The sequence below is a fragment of the Theropithecus gelada genome, chromosome X, assembly GCF_003255815.1.
Source record: "Theropithecus gelada isolate Dixy chromosome X, Tgel_1.0, whole genome shotgun sequence".
Lineage (NCBI taxonomy): Eukaryota > Metazoa > Chordata > Mammalia > Primates > Cercopithecidae > Theropithecus > Theropithecus gelada.
This window is the reverse complement of record NC_037689.1, coordinates 32,885,259-32,904,740: the sequence shown is the minus strand read 5'-3', so window position 1 is coordinate 32,904,740 and position 19,482 is coordinate 32,885,259. Positions and strand designations below refer to the sequence as shown.

The 19,482-nt window shown below is 37.7% G+C and overlaps 2 protein-coding genes across 4 annotated transcripts in view; one reads left to right on the top strand and one right to left on the bottom strand.

Annotated features, from left to right (window-relative positions):
* The window catches only part of ARHGAP6 (Rho GTPase activating protein 6), a 532,527-nt gene that overhangs the window by 362,291 nt on the left and 150,754 nt on the right, over positions 1-19,482 (top strand). The window lies entirely within an intron of this gene.
* AMELX (amelogenin X-linked) lies at positions 907-8,615 on the bottom strand. 3 transcript variants are annotated; one of them, XM_025372333.1, is made up of 7 exons: positions 8,560-8,615; positions 7,157-7,222; positions 5,179-5,226; positions 3,865-3,906; positions 3,732-3,773; positions 3,036-3,461; positions 907-1,061 (listed from the first exon to the last, which is right to left on the bottom strand). In XM_025372333.1, exons 2-7 carry the CDS (start codon positions 7,208-7,210, stop codon positions 1,056-1,058), a joined length of 618 nt encoding a protein of 205 aa, XP_025228118.1. In that variant the 5' UTR covers positions 7,211-7,222; positions 8,560-8,615; the 3' UTR covers positions 907-1,055. The 3 variants fall into 3 exon arrangements, with proteins under 3 accessions (XP_025228118.1, XP_025228119.1, XP_025228120.1); XM_025372334.1 differs by lacking the exon at positions 3,865-3,906; XM_025372335.1 differs by lacking the exons at positions 3,865-3,906; positions 5,179-5,226.

Below are 19,482 nucleotides of genomic sequence, written 5' to 3'. Positions count from 1 at the left end.
ATTGATTAAGCTTTTCTACCTTTAAAAAATTGAATCTAAATTCTTTAAAATCAAGTTATTTGTTTGAATATTGACACCCTCCCAGTAAAGTTATGTTTATTCATTCCAGAAAATGATTAAGTGGCCTTAATCATAAAGGTACTGGAATAAAGTTACCATGGGTTTGTGCAATATAAACCCTGCAAAGACTGTTTACAATTCTGTGTGGGTGTAAGAAGAAAAAAGGATTCAAATATAAATATGAGTGGGAAAGAAAACTTGTTTTGAGTCCATTTTATGCATTTGTTAACATTTTGAAGACTATGCAGTACAATTTATCATCTTAAAGTTATGAGGTGAAAGAAATTACTTGTTTTAAAATCACTGCAATTCTCTATTTGAAGCTCCATTGATAACATTTTTTGGGGAAAACAAATTACTTGAATAACTTTAAATTCAGTACATTATTATGCATATCACATAATTTCATTTAAAAATCTTTTTCCATAGAGTGAGATCAAAAGACCAGATTTCGATTGCCAATGTGGTGTGAAGTATAAAGCCAGTGTTCCATGTCCTAATTTGTTTCATAATATAAACATTCTTCAAAAGTTTATATTTTTTAATGTAACGAATTTTTCATATAAACTTCCCTTCATTTGGTTCAGGTTTTAGTTATTGTACATGTTCATAAATTTTCATTTTATCAACTGTTTTAACTGATGTTTAAACTTCATTTTTAAAAAAAGATTTGAGATAGTATAATTTAAATTTTCTCTAAAAATAAATATATTCCTTATTTGCTTGCCAAATGGTGAATTTGTATGACTAAATGAGCAGTTCCTACCTTATTCAAGAATACTCATTCCTAATATATCGTCTCAAATGATAGGAAAATTTAAGTTTCATTCAACACAAAGACATGAATGATTTTTAATGCATTTTATTGTCTGCTAATGGTACTTTTTTAGTTACAGAATTTGCTAAGTAAAGTGATTATAAGCAAAAATCATTGTGTTCTTGTGTCATTCCTGAAAGCAACTGAAGTATTCATTCCCCTCTCATATTCTGATCTTTTAATCCTGAAAAAAATAGCAAAAGAACAGTTAAAATAATTTACAAATGTTCCTAGTGAGTACCATTTACTATAACATGTCTGGCTTCAGTTTTGTCAAAACAATGTACAACCATTTAAGCTGAACTCTATAATTTCCAAAGTTTCTTTGTTATTTCGTTGTCATTAGATATTAGGTGTCCATGAGGACTGCTTCCACCTTCAGGACACTTAAAGCCTATTATTTTATAATAAAATAACAATTGCTACCTTTTCGGGGAGTACTTCTTGCATGCCAGGCTCCAAGCTTATCATGCTATTTTGTTTTCCATAAAATTAACTCTAAGAAGCTATCAATGTTTATACTCAAATTTTACACAAAAAGAAACTGAGTTTTAAAGAGTTCAAACTGTCTTCCCAAAGTCACTTTTCCATAAATAGCTTTGTCAAGATGTGAGCACATTATAAACTTCATGGTGTTAATTATTAATAAAGAGATAAATAAATGCATTTTCTATGTACAGAGAAAACATGTGCCTTAGACTAAAATAGTCAATGATAGGCGCCAGATTACTTGGGATTCAATCAATTTTCAAAAAATTCTGCCCCATATTTTCCATAAACATGCTCACAATTATGAAGCCATTTATGACATATATTATGATTTTTTAAATTCAGAAACTACGATATTTATAATTGGATAGAGGCTTGAAAATAATCTGATTTTGTCATTTTTCCCCATTTAAAAGAAAATAAAACACCCATACATTTGAAGTGACTTTCACAATACTGCCTTCTCTTTGAGGGCAAAGCCACAACTGGAACCTATGTGTCCTAGCTTCTTATCCTGGTCATTTCCACCTCACTTCTCTCTTCTTCTCAGTGGCAAATCATCAATAACATGTATAAATTGGAATTACAGTTGGATACATATACATGATAGGATCACATAATCTCGTATACATAGAAGTAAGACTTTATGGAGGTAGATTAAGGTTGTTTTGTTGACTATTCCCATTCATTTGTAAGAGCTACCTGTAATGGAAGATTTCATGCTAAATTGCGGTAACTTCTTGCTAAAAGCTTAATCATCTGTAGAATCCCAGTACAGAAAAGGAATCTAACAGTATGTTTAGTTTAGCCTCCTCCAAGTTAGATTGAAAACTACTGGAAATGGGGAATCTTCCTATAGGTTTTTGAAGAGATTTCCTGTCTACCTTTTGTAACCTGTTCAGATATTTGCACTCTCAAAATTACCTGCTCCCTCTTTTCTTAAGCCTTCAGTGCAACTCTAGCCTATTCTTGCTAGTCAAACCTTGAAATATAAGGAAAACTGATATTCCCTTATACTGTTGCCTTTAACATTCATGGGGCTTAGTAATATATATTTCTATTAATGGGTTTTGGTAATATATATTCTGGTAGAAATTCAGTAATAGTAAAATTGAAACCTACCATAAAAACTGTGATCTTAATTACCAAGCCATTTAGATGAATTTGTTTTTATTTATTTATTTATTTATTTATTTATTTATTTATTTTTTTTTTTTGAGACGGAGTCTCGCTGTGCTCCCAGGCTGGAGTGCAGTGGCGTGATCTCGGCTCACTGCAAGCTCCGCCTCCCGGGTTCACGCCATTCTCCCGCCTCAGCCTCCCAAGTAGCTGAGACTACAGGCGCCCGCCACCACGCCCGGCTAGTTTTTTGTATTTTTAGTAGAGACGGGGTTTCACTATGTTAGCCAGGATAGTCTCGATCTCCTGACCTCGTGATCCACCCGCCTCGGCCTCCCAAAGTGCTGGGATTACAGGCTTGAGCCACCGCGCCCGGCCGAATTTGTTTTTAATATAAAGGTATAGCATATTGCTTGGACTAATAGAATTATAGACTTGTAACTACTACAACTCTAGACCCTTGGTTGTCAGAGACCTTAGAACTCTGGGACCTATTTTGCTGCACCATTTTAACAGGATTTGCATTGTAGTGGCTTCAAAATATACTCACCACTTCCTCCCGCTTGGTCTTGTCCGTTGATGGCCAAGCTTCCAGAGTCAGATCAGGAAGCATGGGAGGCAGGGGCTGCATGGGGAACATCGGAGGCAGAGGTGGCTGTGGCGGCAGGGGCTGCATGGGGTGCACAGGTGGCTGGGGCTGCATGGGCTGGTGAGGCTGTGGCTGAACAGGCTGGGGCTGGTAGGGCTGCTGGGCGGGCGGAGGGAGGTTTGGCTGGTGGTGTTGGGTTGGAGTCATGGAGTGTTGGCCAGGAACGGGCATCATTGGTTGCTGGGGGAGCACGGGCTGCTGAGCTGGCACCACTGGGATGTGGTGATGAGGCTGCAGGGTGTGAGTCGGGGGGTGCTGTTGGGACAGCACGGGGATGATTTGGTGGTGCAGCCATCCACCCATGGGCTCGTAACCATAGGAAGGGTACTGGTGAGAAACAGAGAGGCAGGTTTACCATTGGCTCAGGTGACTCCAACCAGAGAAGCAGCAGTGTTTTCTTTGCCATTATGGCTATAGGAGTATTTTATTCATTTTTCCTTTGCAAAAATTTGTAACTGTGTACACAGATATGATTTTTTACAAACTAAATTTCCCATTAATGTCTGTATGTGGAGTAGACATGATATTTCACTTAATATGGGAATTTTAATGCATGCCTAATATTTTCAGGGAATAAAGAACAAAATATCTACATACCGGTGGCCTTATGCTCTGGTACCACTTCAAAGGGGTAAGCACCTTAAGAGAAAAAGATATTAGAACCCATTTGATTTAATTTACTTTCATCCAATATAGAAACTCACTGATGCAGTATGAAATATAGACTCACTAATGCAGTCCTGTCAACATTGATAGCCTGAGAATGTGAGTTCTACAAAAGAAAGAAGAAGGTAAACATTTTTCGGGTGCTTCCTGTGTGTCAGGCACTGTGTTTACATCCATCACACACATTCTTCATCTTTTCTCATATGCTAGGAGGCAAGTATTATTACTCTCACTTTTTAGATAAGATCATGGGGAATTAAAGAGGTTCATTAACTTGACTGAGGTGACAAAAGGAGTAAATCTGTTTAATTCCGTAATTCCTGCTTTTCATTGTAAGAGCAAAACAAACACAAAATTATGACATAATAATATGACATGATGTTAATTTCATTTTTTTCTTTGATGTCACAATGGGAAAAAGAGAGGTGCAAACACTGTCCCTCATCCTGGAAACACAGATTTACTCATCAGATGTGTCAATCTTTTAGGCTTAACAGAAAATCTTGCCTCAAATTCTTATTAACATTTGTCTTCAGCTTTTATAAGTAAATAAACTCACAGATTGTTACCTGAACCTGTGAGAAAAGTAAGAATTTTATTCCTTTCTGAACAGTATATATACTTGGTTAGACTTAGGTTTGAGGATTCTTCATACAGTAATATGACATTTAATTGATACAAAAAAATTAGTAAACTTGCTCATATTATACGTGACAAAGTACTTTTCATATTCATTAAGTATATTATTCTCCAAACAATATTTTGATATATGGTTATTATAATTTTTCCTTTCTCCACATGAGGAAACCAGGGTTCCAGAAAGAGGAAATGATTTGCCCAAAGTCACACAGTTAGTAAGAGGTTGAGGAGAACCTCAAACCCAATGTCCAAAACTCATGCATTCCATTGTTCTGCAGAGTCTCTCCTATACCACTTAGTCACTAATATTTCAGCAGAGCCAAATGAGAGACACACATAGAGTGTGACTATCTTAGAATCAGGAGTTTTTGAGCTGGAAAGAGTCTTAAATAACATCTTACCTAATCCTTACATTTTACTAGCTGGGATAGAACCAAGCTGGTCAGAGTTGACTTTTTGCCCTATCATGGAGCCTCCCTGAGTGGTGGTTCATGATGGGTAAGCTTACGGCCATATTTAGGAGGAGAGACTGAGTCAGAGTGGCCAGGCAGGAGGCTGCTGGGACGACACAGGCTTGAGGCCAACCATCAGAGCTTAAACTGGGAAGCTGGTGGTAGGAACTGTAAAATCAGGACCACTTGAGAAACATCTGGGATAAAGAATCAACACACTATTCTTTACAGAGCCCAGGGCATTGTTAACGCAAACAATGGTCAAAATTAGTAAAGAGAAAAATTACCTCATAGCTGAAGTTGATATAACCAGGGTGCCCAGGATGAGGTGGTAGCTTTTATAGGGAGGAGAGGAGGAGAATAGAAAGAGAGAGGAAAGGAGAGAGTGAAGGAAGAGAAGAGAGAGGAAGAGATTAAGTCAGTATGCAATTGTTCACATTAAAGGAGACTGAAGCTACTTTTAAAAAATCTATATAGTACAGAATATACTTGAGGTCTGTTTTTAGTTTGAACAACTGTGCTGTGTAGAAGAGGAGACCTCTTATTTTAAAGAGGTCCAAAACAGCTATATGACTGTTCCTGGGGTTATAGTCTTATGGTTGGAGACCTGGAAGCAGAAACCAGCACACATTTATTCTCCAGTGATCTTTGGACAACATCCCACCCCCACGCCCAGTGTTTTCGATGAATCCTACCCTATCCTGCCCAACAGTACTTGCTGATAAAACTCATCCCATATTGGGGAGAGAAGTGTGCTTCTTTTACACAATAAAGAAATATCAACAAGGAGAGAATTGTCTCACAAATGTTCCCTTGTAGATCAGGAGTTGGTCAAGTACTTTACGTATCAAAGGGATTTCTCATAATTGACATGCAAAGTAAACAACACATCCATACAACAAAAGAAGCCACAAAAGAAACCACAAGGTGGGAATTATTGACAAATGCCAGAACAAGATGGGTGGAGCAAAGTGGAAACATTATAAATCGCATGGAAAATGAAAGAGTTCATTTATGATGTTTAAGCCAATCTTTTTTTATTATTCTGCCAATGGTTTTATGGCAGAAAAATTTTAAAGTTAAAAATAAAAGGCCACCTGAATGATGATCTGAATCAGGACTGTCTATCCTCTCAAAAGTGGGGGCCAAGTGTCTGGTGCCTGTATTGTGGAACTCTGGTTGTTCCTGGGGTCCAGGGAGGAGAGACAGTCATGCAGAAAATCTCCCTCAGACATTGGCCTCTTTTAGGATTGGCTCTATTATATTCTTTAAAAATGCTCACATTTCATAGGAAGGTTTATTCACTCTCATCTGGATGTGAATGGTTTTAGTCAGGTTGTATGCCCTCTTGATCAATACCAGCTTAGAGAGTGGGAAAAGGGCTGAATTTGTAAGGCAGGGACCCCTGAAGAAACTAGGAATCGCTACAATTCAGGATTTCAGGAAGTCAGAGCACAGAATCTTGGTTTTCTGGGTGAGAGAGGAAGAGAGGAGGCAGGCGTGCAAGCTTGCTGGCTTCTGGTTGTATCAACTGCTCTTTATTCCACCAAAAAGCAGATGCAGCCTGCTTGGCATGCATGTGATCTAAGTTCTCTGTCCTTATGCACCTGTGTCCAGACAGAGTGGGTCTAATGTCCTGATCTTTAATACATTTGAATATAAAATATATCACTATGTATTGGGTATAGGCAGGATCCCAGGCAACCACAAAAAAAGCCATGTACTTATCAGATGTACCCAAAGAGGTGGGGCCTCTGAGAACAGGAAGATGGCTCAAAAAGTGGATTCCTAGCACAAAAGTCTTACCCCTTGAGGGGTAACAGCAGCAATATATGGAGGGCAGGAAGAGATTTGGAAACTTGAGAGGAATTGGGTTTTAGACAAAACTGGCATCTCTGTAATATTTGTCCAAAGCTGGTTAAGCACTTTCTGTGGAGACCTTTCAAGGGTCCCTTCCAAAAGCTTCCTCCATCTAGATGGGTGGTGATATTTACAAGCTAACAGTTCCAACAGAATCTCCTGGGGTGCTTATAAAAATGCGGAGTCCTGGGCCCCAGCCCAGCTGTACCATATCAGAATTTTTGGTAGAGGCATTTGAGAATCTGTCTTTTTAAAACAAGCTCCTGAAGTGTTTCTTCAACCCGGAGACGTATGAAGACATCTGATCTCATACTGTTTTAAACCCTAATTTCACCAACTGTGGGCAGATTTTTATTTTCAAGCTTGTGAAATTGGACAGACTTATGCAAGGGGTGTTTTACTCACAGGCATGGCAAAAGCTGCTCCCAGGAGGCAGGCAAATAAAATCCAGGTCCCCATTTCTTGATGGTTCTGAAATGTAAATCAACATCCACTTTTCTTATCTCTTCTGAAACATGGATGTAATGAATGCTCCATAAAACACACGTAATCTACATTAGTCTATTGCTAGTAAGAAGGATGGAGCCATTCTTTGTGAATTTACTTCAGTCATATGTGATTTCCAGCTCTCAGCTTGTTTCATTGTTTGTAGAGTCACAATAGTGACAAAGATGCATTTAATTTAGGTTGAGGGCTGAACAAGTTACAGGGACATGAATGATCTATCCTCATATGACTTTGCATGCCATTTTCCTATGCCCATACAGCCCATAGTCATAGAAGCTAAATGATTTTTATAATTAATGATTAACAGAATAAAGTTGGCTCTAAAGGTTGGGAAGATCATCAAAGTGCACAGTATTTTATAATTTTAGAACGAGGAGGCACAGAAATGTCTCCTGCACAGTCTACCTGGGTACTGCTACTGTTAAAAGCAAGGACTAATCATTTGAGAAAATATGTTAATTTTCCAAGATAGTAGATTTTAGTTCCAGAAGTTCCTATCTATAGAACTTCAGGCAAGACCCTCCAGTAACATCTCTGAGCTCCAGATTGTGGAGCAAAAGATGTGGCTGAACTAACAGGAGAGGATAGTACTAATTTTATGTGATTTTTCAATGAATTTTGAATACTTTCTGCCTCAGAGGTTTCATTTTCTTTCAATGGAATCTTCGTTTTGTTTGATGTTTCTCTGTAATTATTCTATAAATAAGACCCTTGGGACATTAATCAAAACAGGTCATTCTAAAATGTGCACATTGATTTGTGGCACAAATTATTGACTAACTTGGAAAACTGTCAGAAGAAAGACCTTAAATTTTGTATAGGAAGTGAATATTACATGTAATTATGCTGCCTATGAAAAGTACACTGATTTTCTAACTCCTAAATTTGTTGTTGTTTTTTCTTTGTTTGTCTGGGTTAATGAGAAAAATCACGTCATTGATGGTTCTATTTTATGTAATTAAATAAAAAGCTTTTCAAAGTAGTAGATCACAGCCTGTGAAAGTATTATTTTTACTTTAAGTGATAATTAACTAAAATAAATATTTTACTGTGAAATGTGGCCCAAGAAAGAGCTTTGGAATTAAACAAGCACTTTGTTGCATTATAAAGTAAAAAAAAAAAAAAAAAAAAAAATCATTTCGGTAATCAGAGTCTAATTTAATTATGGGCCAACTAAAAAGTAACTATTGATGGCATATAGTATTAGAAATGTAGAATACATTTGTATCTTTTAAAAGAAATTCAGAGAAAGAAATAAGCACAATAAAAAGGATATCAAATTATAAATAAAATCCACATACCTTTGAATGTATTCAGTGCAAGTTTCTGTTTGAAACTCAGGGATGCTTGATCCTTTAGATTTCTTCCAACTACGAGCTCAATTTATATCATTCATGGCATCTATAACAACCAATCCGGTTTCTAAAGGAAAAATGTGTTGAGTATAACTAAAAATCCCTGTATCATGATTTTTTAGAAGCTATGATCAGACATAAGGCTGTATGTTGTGATTAGTGCATATGGAATCTTTCATTACGGGCAATAATAGGTTTAACAGGCAAAGAGTTTCATCAGGCTATTTTGAAGTCAGCAAATTAGTTGACTGCACATGTTGATATATTCAGATTTATTTTTAAGAAGCTCCTCTGCCGTCGTCTTTTCCTCGGTTCTAGCAAACAACATTGTTCTTTACAAAAATCAAGCTAGGTGGTTGAGATTCTCTAGTGTAATCTGGATATCCTCCAGGATTTTTGCAGCCCTTTCAGATCAGGATAAATTGATTCAAATTCCCATTTGGGTAAAAACCCAAAGCTCTCTCTAGTATCTCTCTGAGGAATTACAATTTTGGGATCACCACTGCTCTACTTTCTGCTTCCATTGAAGGTATTTTTCTCTGTTCCCTGTGGCTGCTCCTTTATCACCACTCTGGTGTCCACCAAAACAGGGGACAAAGCCCCTTCTCGTCCCCATCCTGAAACCGATCTACCATAAAAACAATCAGGAACTTAAGGTTCTTGCAGTAGCAAAACTTTTACTGATGATCTATACTACAAGGCAAGGAGTGCACACCAGACAGCACATTTAAAAATAAATTTTGTTTTTTACAAACAAACTCATGTCACAGGGGATGTTGTCCTTTCCCTCCCATCTCACAGAGCAACTTGGCCTCTCAGTATGGCCTCCCTTCTTTGCCCACATCCTTCTGGCCCAATCCCACTTTCTCATACAGGCAAACCCAAATTCCTCTCTATTTTCCAGAGCCTCTTAACTGTCTGGCTAGCTACTTTGTTTCCATGTTCTCAGCAGCCTCTCCTTTCCCTAAGCAATAACCAAAGCTATTCACTTTCTAAAAGAAACTCTGATCATATACCTATTAAATTCATGTGTGGTTTACCCCTCTACCTGGGTATAACACATGGGTTTTTTTCTTTTATTCTGGAATTTGATTAGATTGATCTAATTGAGCAAATTTGTAATTAGTGACAGGAGCTAACTGACGAGTCGTCCATCAATATTAGATCAACAAAGGAGGTACTGAATATCTACCCAGATACAGTTGATGCTATACCTGGATCTCTTTGAATACTCAAGTAATATTTATAAAGTTTGTACATATACATATATGTTTATATGTATATATACAAATTACTTAGCCTGTCTGAGCCTCAATTTCCTGATATGTAGAATGGGAATAATAACAGAACCTAGCTCAGGGAATTAGTGTGAAAAGTAGATGACCGACATCTCTGGGGAAATGGAAGACTATTTATTACTCTCCCCAACCCTGTCAGCTGGCATACAGTAAATGTTAAAAGAATGCTAATAAACAAGATTCCAAGATGATCTTTGGGGATAAATCAGTAGGGATGAACATTGCAAAGAAAGGTAAGACCTTCCAATCAGGGAGAGAGAGATTGCAAAGAAGGAAGTGGAAGATTGTAACAGGTAAAATGTATACATGAAAAGAAACATAGAATATGATTCTAAAAGCCACATGTCCTCAGGATTTGCATTTATTTATGAATATATTTATTGGTGAATTTTTTATCAGAGACAAGAAGGATTCCCTTTGAAAGAAGTCGGAAAATGGACCTTAGGAGGATTGGCAGGGGTGTACAGCAAGGTGGTAAGGGAGAGGAAGGAAAATGTGGGTCACATTATGTTCACTTTCAATCTTTTTCCCACATTTTATATAATTACATATACTGGAGTGCCTGAAAGGACTCAGGATATTTTTTTTCTACAAAGTTGTGGGTAATCTCTACTAATGAAGGCAATGATGAATTACTAGTGGCCTTGTAGTTTTAGAAAGATTGATCTTAACACTTTTTCTCACCTTTTAAGAATGAAAGGATGATATATTTGGCCATAATGATCAACAGGATGCTTCCTTAATGTGGCGTTAATTCCTCTGGACCACTGAATAGTGAGTTACCGCTAATTCCCCATGGACAGTTGAACAAGCTTTGATGGCCGATTCCATAGAAATAATTGATTTTCCCCTACTGCATATCCTGAGTCATAGGACAGTAAAATAATGGATCTGTGTTTGAAATCTCTTCCACTAATTTAGGCCCCACTTACACAGCTTAAAAATTGCTGAATGTTTTTGAGGAAAATGAAATTTCAATTGAAATATTTTTCCTATAAGTAATTATTTTATTTATGAATAAATTGACTGCATAAAATAGTTCTTTTGTCATTTTTTGTAGTAGGTATTCTTTTTCTTGACTCGCAGCCCAGTACATTTTGCTGTTCTCACAATGCTTATGCTAGCAACTTCCCCGCTTCTAATTTGCTGCTTCTAATTTATAGTATGCTAGAAAGTCATATGCCCAAGCTTGTTAAAGTATGGATGAACTGAAAGTAAAGGAACACTCTAAGTGGGGCTGGCCTGGGAGGGCCTCACCTGTGAGAAAACCAAATGAATTTCAGTTTTGTGACACTTATTTTTGACTGCTGGGAGGGTGTTTGTTTTGTTTTGGAGTTCCTCTCCACTGGCTTACTGCCTGGGTTTCAACAGCACTTGGGGTATGAGGGTGGTCTTTGGATAAGTCAGGTATTATGAGTTTGAAAAGCCTTTCCTATCATCTATAAGAGTTCAACTCTTGAGTCTTCTTTTAAAGCATCCCCAGGGTTGTCCAATATTCTAGAATAATTTCAACAGTGAGTCTTCTTAAGTAGCTGGAGCCAAAGTTGGCTTTTAAATATTTTCTCTGTAGATGTTTACTTATAAGAAAACATCATTCTCTAGGATATTTGTTTTTTTTTTTTTTTTTTGCTGGGGTAGAGTTGGAGTTGTATGATCTTCAGATCTTAGGCAAAAAAACCACTGATGAATCCCAATATACATTGTAACTTTGACTCCATTGCAACCCTTACAAATCACGTATTGTGTCTTATACATTCTTGGGTGCTCCTTGGTACCTAGAAAAAGCTCTTATACAAAGTAGGTGCTAGATAAATGTGTTGATTAATTAATGAAAATGTAGAAAAGTGTTCCATGACATTGTAAATATAGAAAATGTGGATTCTGAAAGAAATCCTACAGTGATTTAGATGGACCTTTTTAATAGCTAAGATGGATAATTCAGCATCACTGTCAACTGCTCCTGTGGATTTTTGTGCAAATGACCTCTGATAAGTACCTGAAAAGGGAGACGCTGTAAAAGTGCTAGGATCTATCATCCTAACATTCTCATTACATTTGGCTCTGACCCTCTTAGTTCAAATTATAATATACTGCAAGCAAATACACTATGATAGATAAATTTGTGGGGTTTTTTTCTTTTTTCTTTTCTTTTCTTTCTTTTTGTGTCTATCCAAATCCTTCACATCTCAGCTCACTGCAATCTCTGCCTCCCGGGTTCCAGTGATTCTCCTGCCTCAGCCTCCTGAGTAGCTGGCATTACAGGCACATGCCACCATGCCCAGCTACTTTTTATATTTATATTTTTAGTAGAGACAGGGTTTCACCATGTTGGCCAGGATGGTCTCGATCTCCTGACCTCATGATCTGCCTGCCTCGGCCTCCCAAAGTGCTGGGATTACAGGCACGAGCCACTGCGCTTGGCCTATGAAGTAACATTTAAAACAAAATATCTACCAATAGTGGGGCTGGTTCAAATTGATTATGGCACAAATAGCATTCAAGATGAGGATGACACTCTGTATTTGTCAACATAAAAAGATGTTGGTGACACATTGTTAAGTGGAAAAATAGGTTTTTTAAAGTCCCCTTCTCTAATTTTTTTCTCCCTCCCTCCCTGCTCTCCCTTTTCTCCATTTGGGGAGCTATTCATCAAAAGACTAACAGTAGTTATCTAGGGACTCCTTGAAAATCTCTGGGTAGCCAAGGTTTAAATTTATTTCTTTTAAATAATCTGTGAATGCAACAAATTCAGGGGAAATATAAGAAGTTTGGAGTATGATATTTCTCATTCATGTTCAGCAAGAGAGATGAGTAAGTGATAGTGCTACTTGCATAGGCTCTGGGTATATCCAATGTTCATTCTTAGGGGGAAAAAAGGTTGAACGTAAAATCCAAGACAAAAAAAAAAAAAACAAAAAACATGATTTTTTAAAGTGAGAGAGCCCTTTTAAATCATGAGTAGGAAATATTTTAATAATATAAACATTCACAGTAAGAGTTCATACAACTTGTAATTTGAAAATTCCATAGGTATTTGCTAAATATCAGGTGGAACAATTTTCAACAAGGGAAATTATATGCAGTTGAAAAGTGTGTTGTTTGGATTATAATTAACTGGTAACTGTCAGGAGTGAAAATGGTACATCTGTGTTAAAAGAGGTAGGACAGTAATGTAAAAACAAGCATTTTTATTCCTGTTTATTGGGTAAAATACACCAAAGTAAATTCAACTTTCCTGCTGAGGTTCAGTGGAGACATACACAGATTAGTAGTTTTTAAAAATATTGTTCAATCATAAAATGGAATGAAGCACTGATCCATACAACAACATGGATGAACCTTGAAAACATTACATTCAGTGAAGGAAGCCAGTCATAAAATACCATATACTGTATGATTCTATAGGAAATGCCAAGAATAGGCAAAATCCATAGAAACAGAAAGTAGATTCATGGTTTCCAGGGGTTGAGGGAAGCGGGAAATGGGGAGTTACTGCTAATGAGCACCAGCTTTCTTTTTGTGATGATAGAAATGTTCTGGAGTTAGATAGTGGTGGTGGTTGCACAATCTTGTCAATGTACTAAAAGTCACTCAATTGTACACTTTAAAGTGGTGACTCTTATGGTATGTGAACTATATCTTAATTTTTTAAAAGACACATATTAACAAATATATATGGTATGGTATCAGCCCTCAAAACATTTACAGCCTTTATACATTATGTAAAATATAGATACATAAAAGGCTAAACACAGTGTAATGTTACAGAACAATAGTGTAAGGGTTGCCCCATGATGATAAAGTTGATGATGACAACTATGATGAAGATGAAACTAACCTTTATTGCCAGCCATGGTTCTAAGCATTTTACATGTTTAAATGTTTATTGGTCACCTCCCGCATGCCGGGTATATTCTAGGTTTATGCTTTACATCAGTGATTAAAACACACAAAGACTCCTACTTGCAGTCTCACAGAAAGCAACTATGAACAACGGATATAATAAGTACAGCAGAAGAAGAGAAAGCCTATGGAAAAGGAGTAAGTAGAGCAGCTAAGAAGGATTAGAAGTACTGAGTTGCACATTTCAATAGGGTGGTCAGTTTTAAACAATTTCTTGAAGAAGATGAGGTGTTCACCTGAGCATCTCTGGGATCAGCACAAAGGCACCAGCATGGAAATGGCCCAGTGTGTTAGCTAGCTGGCAGGAACCCAGTACTGTTGGTGTGGTGCAAGGTGGAGGGCATAAGAGGAGCTGAAGGCCAAAAGGTGACATCTTCTCATGCTTCCTTGATCTTAGCAATTAAATGTAGAATTCCTTGCCTAAAATAATTCTATTGTTCATTGTGTGCCAGGGGCTTCAGGGTTTGGAGATGTGAAGGATTTGGATAGACACAGAGGCTATTTCCTCATAGGGTTGAGTCATTGGAAGTAAGAGAAATGGGAATGGGCAGAGCATGCTTGGTGTGCAGAAAAAGACCAGCTAGGAGGCAGCAGAGGTTTTAGGTAGAAAAATGGCAATGGCAGATGGCTGTTGGGAACAGAGAGACCCTGAATGTTGGACAGGGAAATCCACTTGTGTCCCCTCTGCAGTGGCAAAGCACTGAGCATTTGTATCCACTGTCCTTGCTTGCTAGGGTTTCTACAAGAAAGTTCATCTGGAAGCTCAGACTTGTGTCAAGAATGAGAAAGTAGAAACACAAAGCAATCAGATGACTTGGCTGTCTTCACATCACATTGAAAGCCAGAGCAGATGCAAGACCCCTGGGCTTTGGCCCTGGCTCAGACACTGTTCACCCACTTGCTCACAGATGAATGAGGCATATCTCAGGGCCCCAGATAAAACGATAACATTATGAGAACAACTGGAAATAGATAAGTTCGTAAAAATAAAGACCATAATGTTTTTTCTGTGAAATATAAGGTTGCATTCAAAAACTGTTACCAGAGAATATTCTCCAGAGAAACCTACAGCTATTCAAAACTGCTCTACAATATAAGCTTTTGTTTAGTAAGAAATAAAAGCTAGTTAATGAAAGGTCTATAAAAAATGATTTAATAACTTTATTAATACATAATTCACATACTATAAAGTTCACGTGTTGAAAGGGTACACTTGAGTGGGTTTTAGTATATATATATTTTTATTATACTTTAAGTTCTAGGGTACATGTGCACAACGTGCAGGTTTGTTACATGTGTATACTTGAGCCATGTTGGTGTGCTGCACCCATCAACTCGTCAGCACCCATCAACTCGTCCAAGTTTGCCACCATCACCATAGTCTAGTTCTAGAGCATTTTCATCACTTGAAAAGAAATCCCATACCCAGTAACAGTCAATTCCCATTCCCCTCCCCTTAGCCCTAGACAACTACCAATCTATTTCCTGTCTCTATGGATTTGCTTGTTTGGGACATTTCATAGAAATAGAGTCATACAACATATGGTTGGAAAATGGGTCTCTGAGAACCTCTACATAAAGGTTTCTCAGTGTTAGCACTCTTGGCATTTGGGGCCAGATAATTCTTTGCTGCGGGATGTTTAGCAGCATCCCTGGCCTCCACCTTCTAGGTGTTAGCAGCAGCCACCCTCCCTCTTAAGTTGTGACTAACCAAAAGTGTCTCCAGACATCACATATGTTTGGTGGGGAATGAGGGGGCAAATTCGCCCCCAGTTGAAACCCACAGATTGGCAGTTACCTAAGAACTGAGCCGGGTGTAGGATTGTATAAAGTGAGGTGGGTGCCTGGACCCAGGGTGCTGTTGTGGAAAGACAACTATTTCAGGGTCTGTGAAGGTTCAAACTTTGTACCCTGAGTTCCAAAACTCTGTGATTCGTTTTAGAAAATAGGAAAGAGATGACTAGGGGCAAGAGGCACAACTGTTATTTAGATGAAGTTATTGTTCAAACAATAGCTGGTGGGAAAAAACACTCATTTTTTCGGTCACTAAAAAAGATAGAGGGTGATGGGTGCACCAAAATCTCACAAATCACCACTAAAGAACTTACTCATGTAACCAAATATCACCTGTTCCCCAAAAACCTATGGAAATAAAAAGAAATTTTAAAAGATAGAAATTATTTTTAAAAATTAAATAGTATATGCCAGTGGTCTTTATCTTCCTTATAAAGGACTGGAATAATGGTGTCAATAATTCAAAAAGTGTCTAAATTTGGATTTGGGCTGTTTTATGTTACAACAGTAAGAATTAATGGTTCTCAAAGAGTCTTACTTAAGTCAGCTTTAACATTACTCTGCAGACTATAAACACCCCTTGAACAGCAAAAGGAAGCATGAAATTTGATTTATACCGTAGGTAACAAAAACAAGTGGGCAATCACAGTATGATCATACCCTACTAATCTAACTTAGTCTCAGGAATGGAGGAAAAAGAGGCAGCAATTTCAGAACGTATAAGTGTGACCTCTTTTCTTTTCAGAATTGTGTAAGTAAAGGAAGCTCTCATCCTCCCTAGTAAATCCATTTGTAAATAAATGGGCTAAAGAAATCATGACTATGATCCTTTCTAGTTCTTAGGATCTGTCCTGCTCAGAGTGGGAATCACAAAGTGATTGCGGTAGTAACTGGTATCTTTGTTTTTCTCAGTTTAAAGGAAGCGTTCTCTCAAACTACCTTAGACTGTGCAGCCTTGACCCTCTAGGACTTGATGCCCTGTGTATGGCATTGCTATCAGATGCAAATTAGTAAAGCCAGATTGTGTTTACAAGTAGGTTGCCATTATATAGTGGCTTCTCTGTAAGTACAAAATGTATATTTCCTTTTTATTTATCGTGGACTGTACCAATTACAGAATGTAGCTCTTGTTTTTATCAGGGATATTACTGAGGCCCTTAAACTCAAGCTGACTTACATTTATTTTAAAATACATGTTTCAAAGATGTTTTCAAAATTTAAATGTGCATATTTTTAAGATTCTCCCCTTTACCTGTTCTCCCACCCTGGTATTTAGGATGGGGAATAGACAGAACATCTGAGGGAGTTTGGGTCTCACAGATCGGCTGTAAAATTGAGCAAGAGCAAAATGTTTGGAAAAAAAACAATCTGTGTCGTTGTTCATCTGGAAAGATATGTTCCCCACTCAGTAGCTTACAGAAGGCCCAACATGATATGGATCAGCTTGAATTCATTATCTGACCAAACAGCAACTCAGGAATCTTATGTCCTGTCCAAGGTGTGCTGTGGAACTCAATGATCTCTTTCCAGATCTATTATATCTTCGTAAAAACATTCATGAGGATCAGATAAACTAGTGGGCCTCAACCAGGAATGATTGTGCCCTTCAGGGTACGTTTTATAATATTTGGAAGCATTTTTGGTTGTCACAATTGGAGGATACGGATGTTCCTGGCATCTAGTGGGTAGAGGCCAGAGATGCTGTTAAGTATTCTACAATGCACAGGAAAGCCCCCCAAATAAAGAATTATCCAACCCCAAATGTCAGTAGCATTGAAGTTGGGAAATCTTGCTCAAGCAAATTTCCAGTGCCTCAGGTTGTCTTATAAGATGTGGAGCATGTCAATACCCACAGTTGCCAGTTGTGCCATATGGAATGCTGCAAGGAGAAAATACGGATACACGTGAAAATGTGTTTTTGGGTTTTGGGGAAATACATCTATGGATCTGATGCTTTGGTGTTCCAAAGATGTGGCTATTTTTGCCCACAAGCGTTGCCCGAAACCCCAGGGCTATGTGGTGCCTTTTTCACAGAGCAAGTATATAAAGTACAGACTGTTAAACAGATCACTCAGTTGCTATAAAATGTCAGTTAATAATGAGGTCCATCATGGATTTTAGTTGAATAATAAGTGCCACTTCTTTCCTCTTACATGTTTATTAGTGTCATCTAATGCAGTGGCTCTCAAAATGTGGTGAGTGGACCAGCAGCATTGGTATCACCTGGGAACTTATTAGAAATGCACGTTGTGAGCCCCCTCCCACACCTACTGAATCCAAAACTCTTGGGGTAGGGCCCAGCAGTCTGTGTTATTTTAACAAGCTTCCCCATGATTCTGATGAACTTTAATGCTTAAATCGGAGAACCTTTGGGGACCACCAGCACCTGGGAGCTTGCTAGAAATCACATGACTAGGCCAGGATCTTGTTGAAAGGCAGATTCTCATTTAATAGGCCTGAGAAAGGGATCAAGATTTGGGACTACAGATATGATAGCTTGGGTAAAAGCTACAAAATTTCTCCTTTTTGAGCCTTCTATTTCCCTCTTCAAAAATTGGGAAGACATTGTGTTGGTTTCCTGTTGCTTCTATAATAAATAACCACAAACTTAGTAGCTTAAAACAACACAAATTTATTATCTTACAGTTCCAGAGGTCAGAAGTCTGAAATGGGTCTCACTGGGCTCAAATCATGGTACCTGGTGACTGTAGGGGAGAATCATTTTTCTTGACTTTTCCATTTTCTAGAAGCCACTCACATTCCTTGGCTCATGGTTCCTTCCTCCATCTTCAAAGTCAGAAATGGCCTGGTGAGTCTTTCTCACATCACATCACTCTGACACTGACCCTTCTGCCTCCCTGTTCCACATTTAAGTTGCTCCTATGATTATATTAGTCCCATATACATAATTCAGGACAGTCTCTTTATTTTAACAGCATATGATTAGCAACATTAATCCCATCTGCAACTTTAATTCCTCTTTGCCAGGTAGCATAACATATTCACATATTCTTGAGATTTGGATGTGGACATATTTTGGGGGGCATTATTCTGCCTCCTACACAAATAATTTTACTTTTATTCTCCAGCAAAATTTGTGTCATAGAGAAAAATCTTGGAAGGAATACAGTCAGGACCAATCTCCTACCAATTCAGAAATCTTCCTGCAAAATCCTCCAAACATGGCTATCTGATACTAGCTTCTCAGCTAGACTGTGAGCTGTATGCTAAAGAAGACCCTATCTTATAGTTATTCTCCATCTCCTCAGTGCCTAGAAGAGAATTTAGCTCATAATAGATACTTAGAAAACATTATTTGTTTGGTACACTGCTTTCAGGCATATAGAGCATAATATGACTATATAGACTGTGGAATCTTGACTTTGTGAAACTGAGGGATTGATGCTGAATCTCTGTCAAGCCTTGTTAGCCTCCTATGTAAAATGGGGATATTACATTCTGTATAGGATTGTCATTGAAATCAAATGAAATGTTGTAAATAGAGAACATGGAGATAATAGATATAATTTACATGAAACATCTGAAACCATAACACAGTAGAATACTATCTTGTGATCATTTACTAATAAAACTGCACAAGATAAGGAGAGGTGGTATTGAGTCTCTTTACAAAATGCTTCTTGAAGTGTCACCTCTGGCTTCATTTATAATATAAATTTAGAAGTAGTGTTTCTCAACATAGACTATGTTTTTGAACCATTCATGTAGCTTTTAAATAATATTTTTGCCTGGGTTCCATTCTACCTAGTTTCTGATTTACTTGGTCTAAGCAATGGCTCCAACTCTTACTATGTTTTTGAATCACCTGAGGGAGCTTTTATAAATATTGATGGCCAGTTGCCACCTCCAGAAA

Excerpts from the sequence above, each read along its gene's own strand:
- AMELX (XM_025372333.1), bottom strand. The coding sequence starts at position 7,210 with ATGGGGACCTGGATTTTATTTGCCTGCCTCCTGGGAGCAGCTTTTGCC. Across the intron at positions 5,227-7,156 it reads GAGCAGCTTTTGCCATGCCT|CTACCACCTCATCCTGGGCA; the intron begins GTGAGTAAAACA and ends TCCCTATAAAAG. Across the intron at positions 3,907-5,178 it reads ATATCAACTTCAGCTATGAG|AACTCACATTCTCAGGCTAT; the intron begins GTAATTTTTCTC and ends TTTCTTTTGTAG.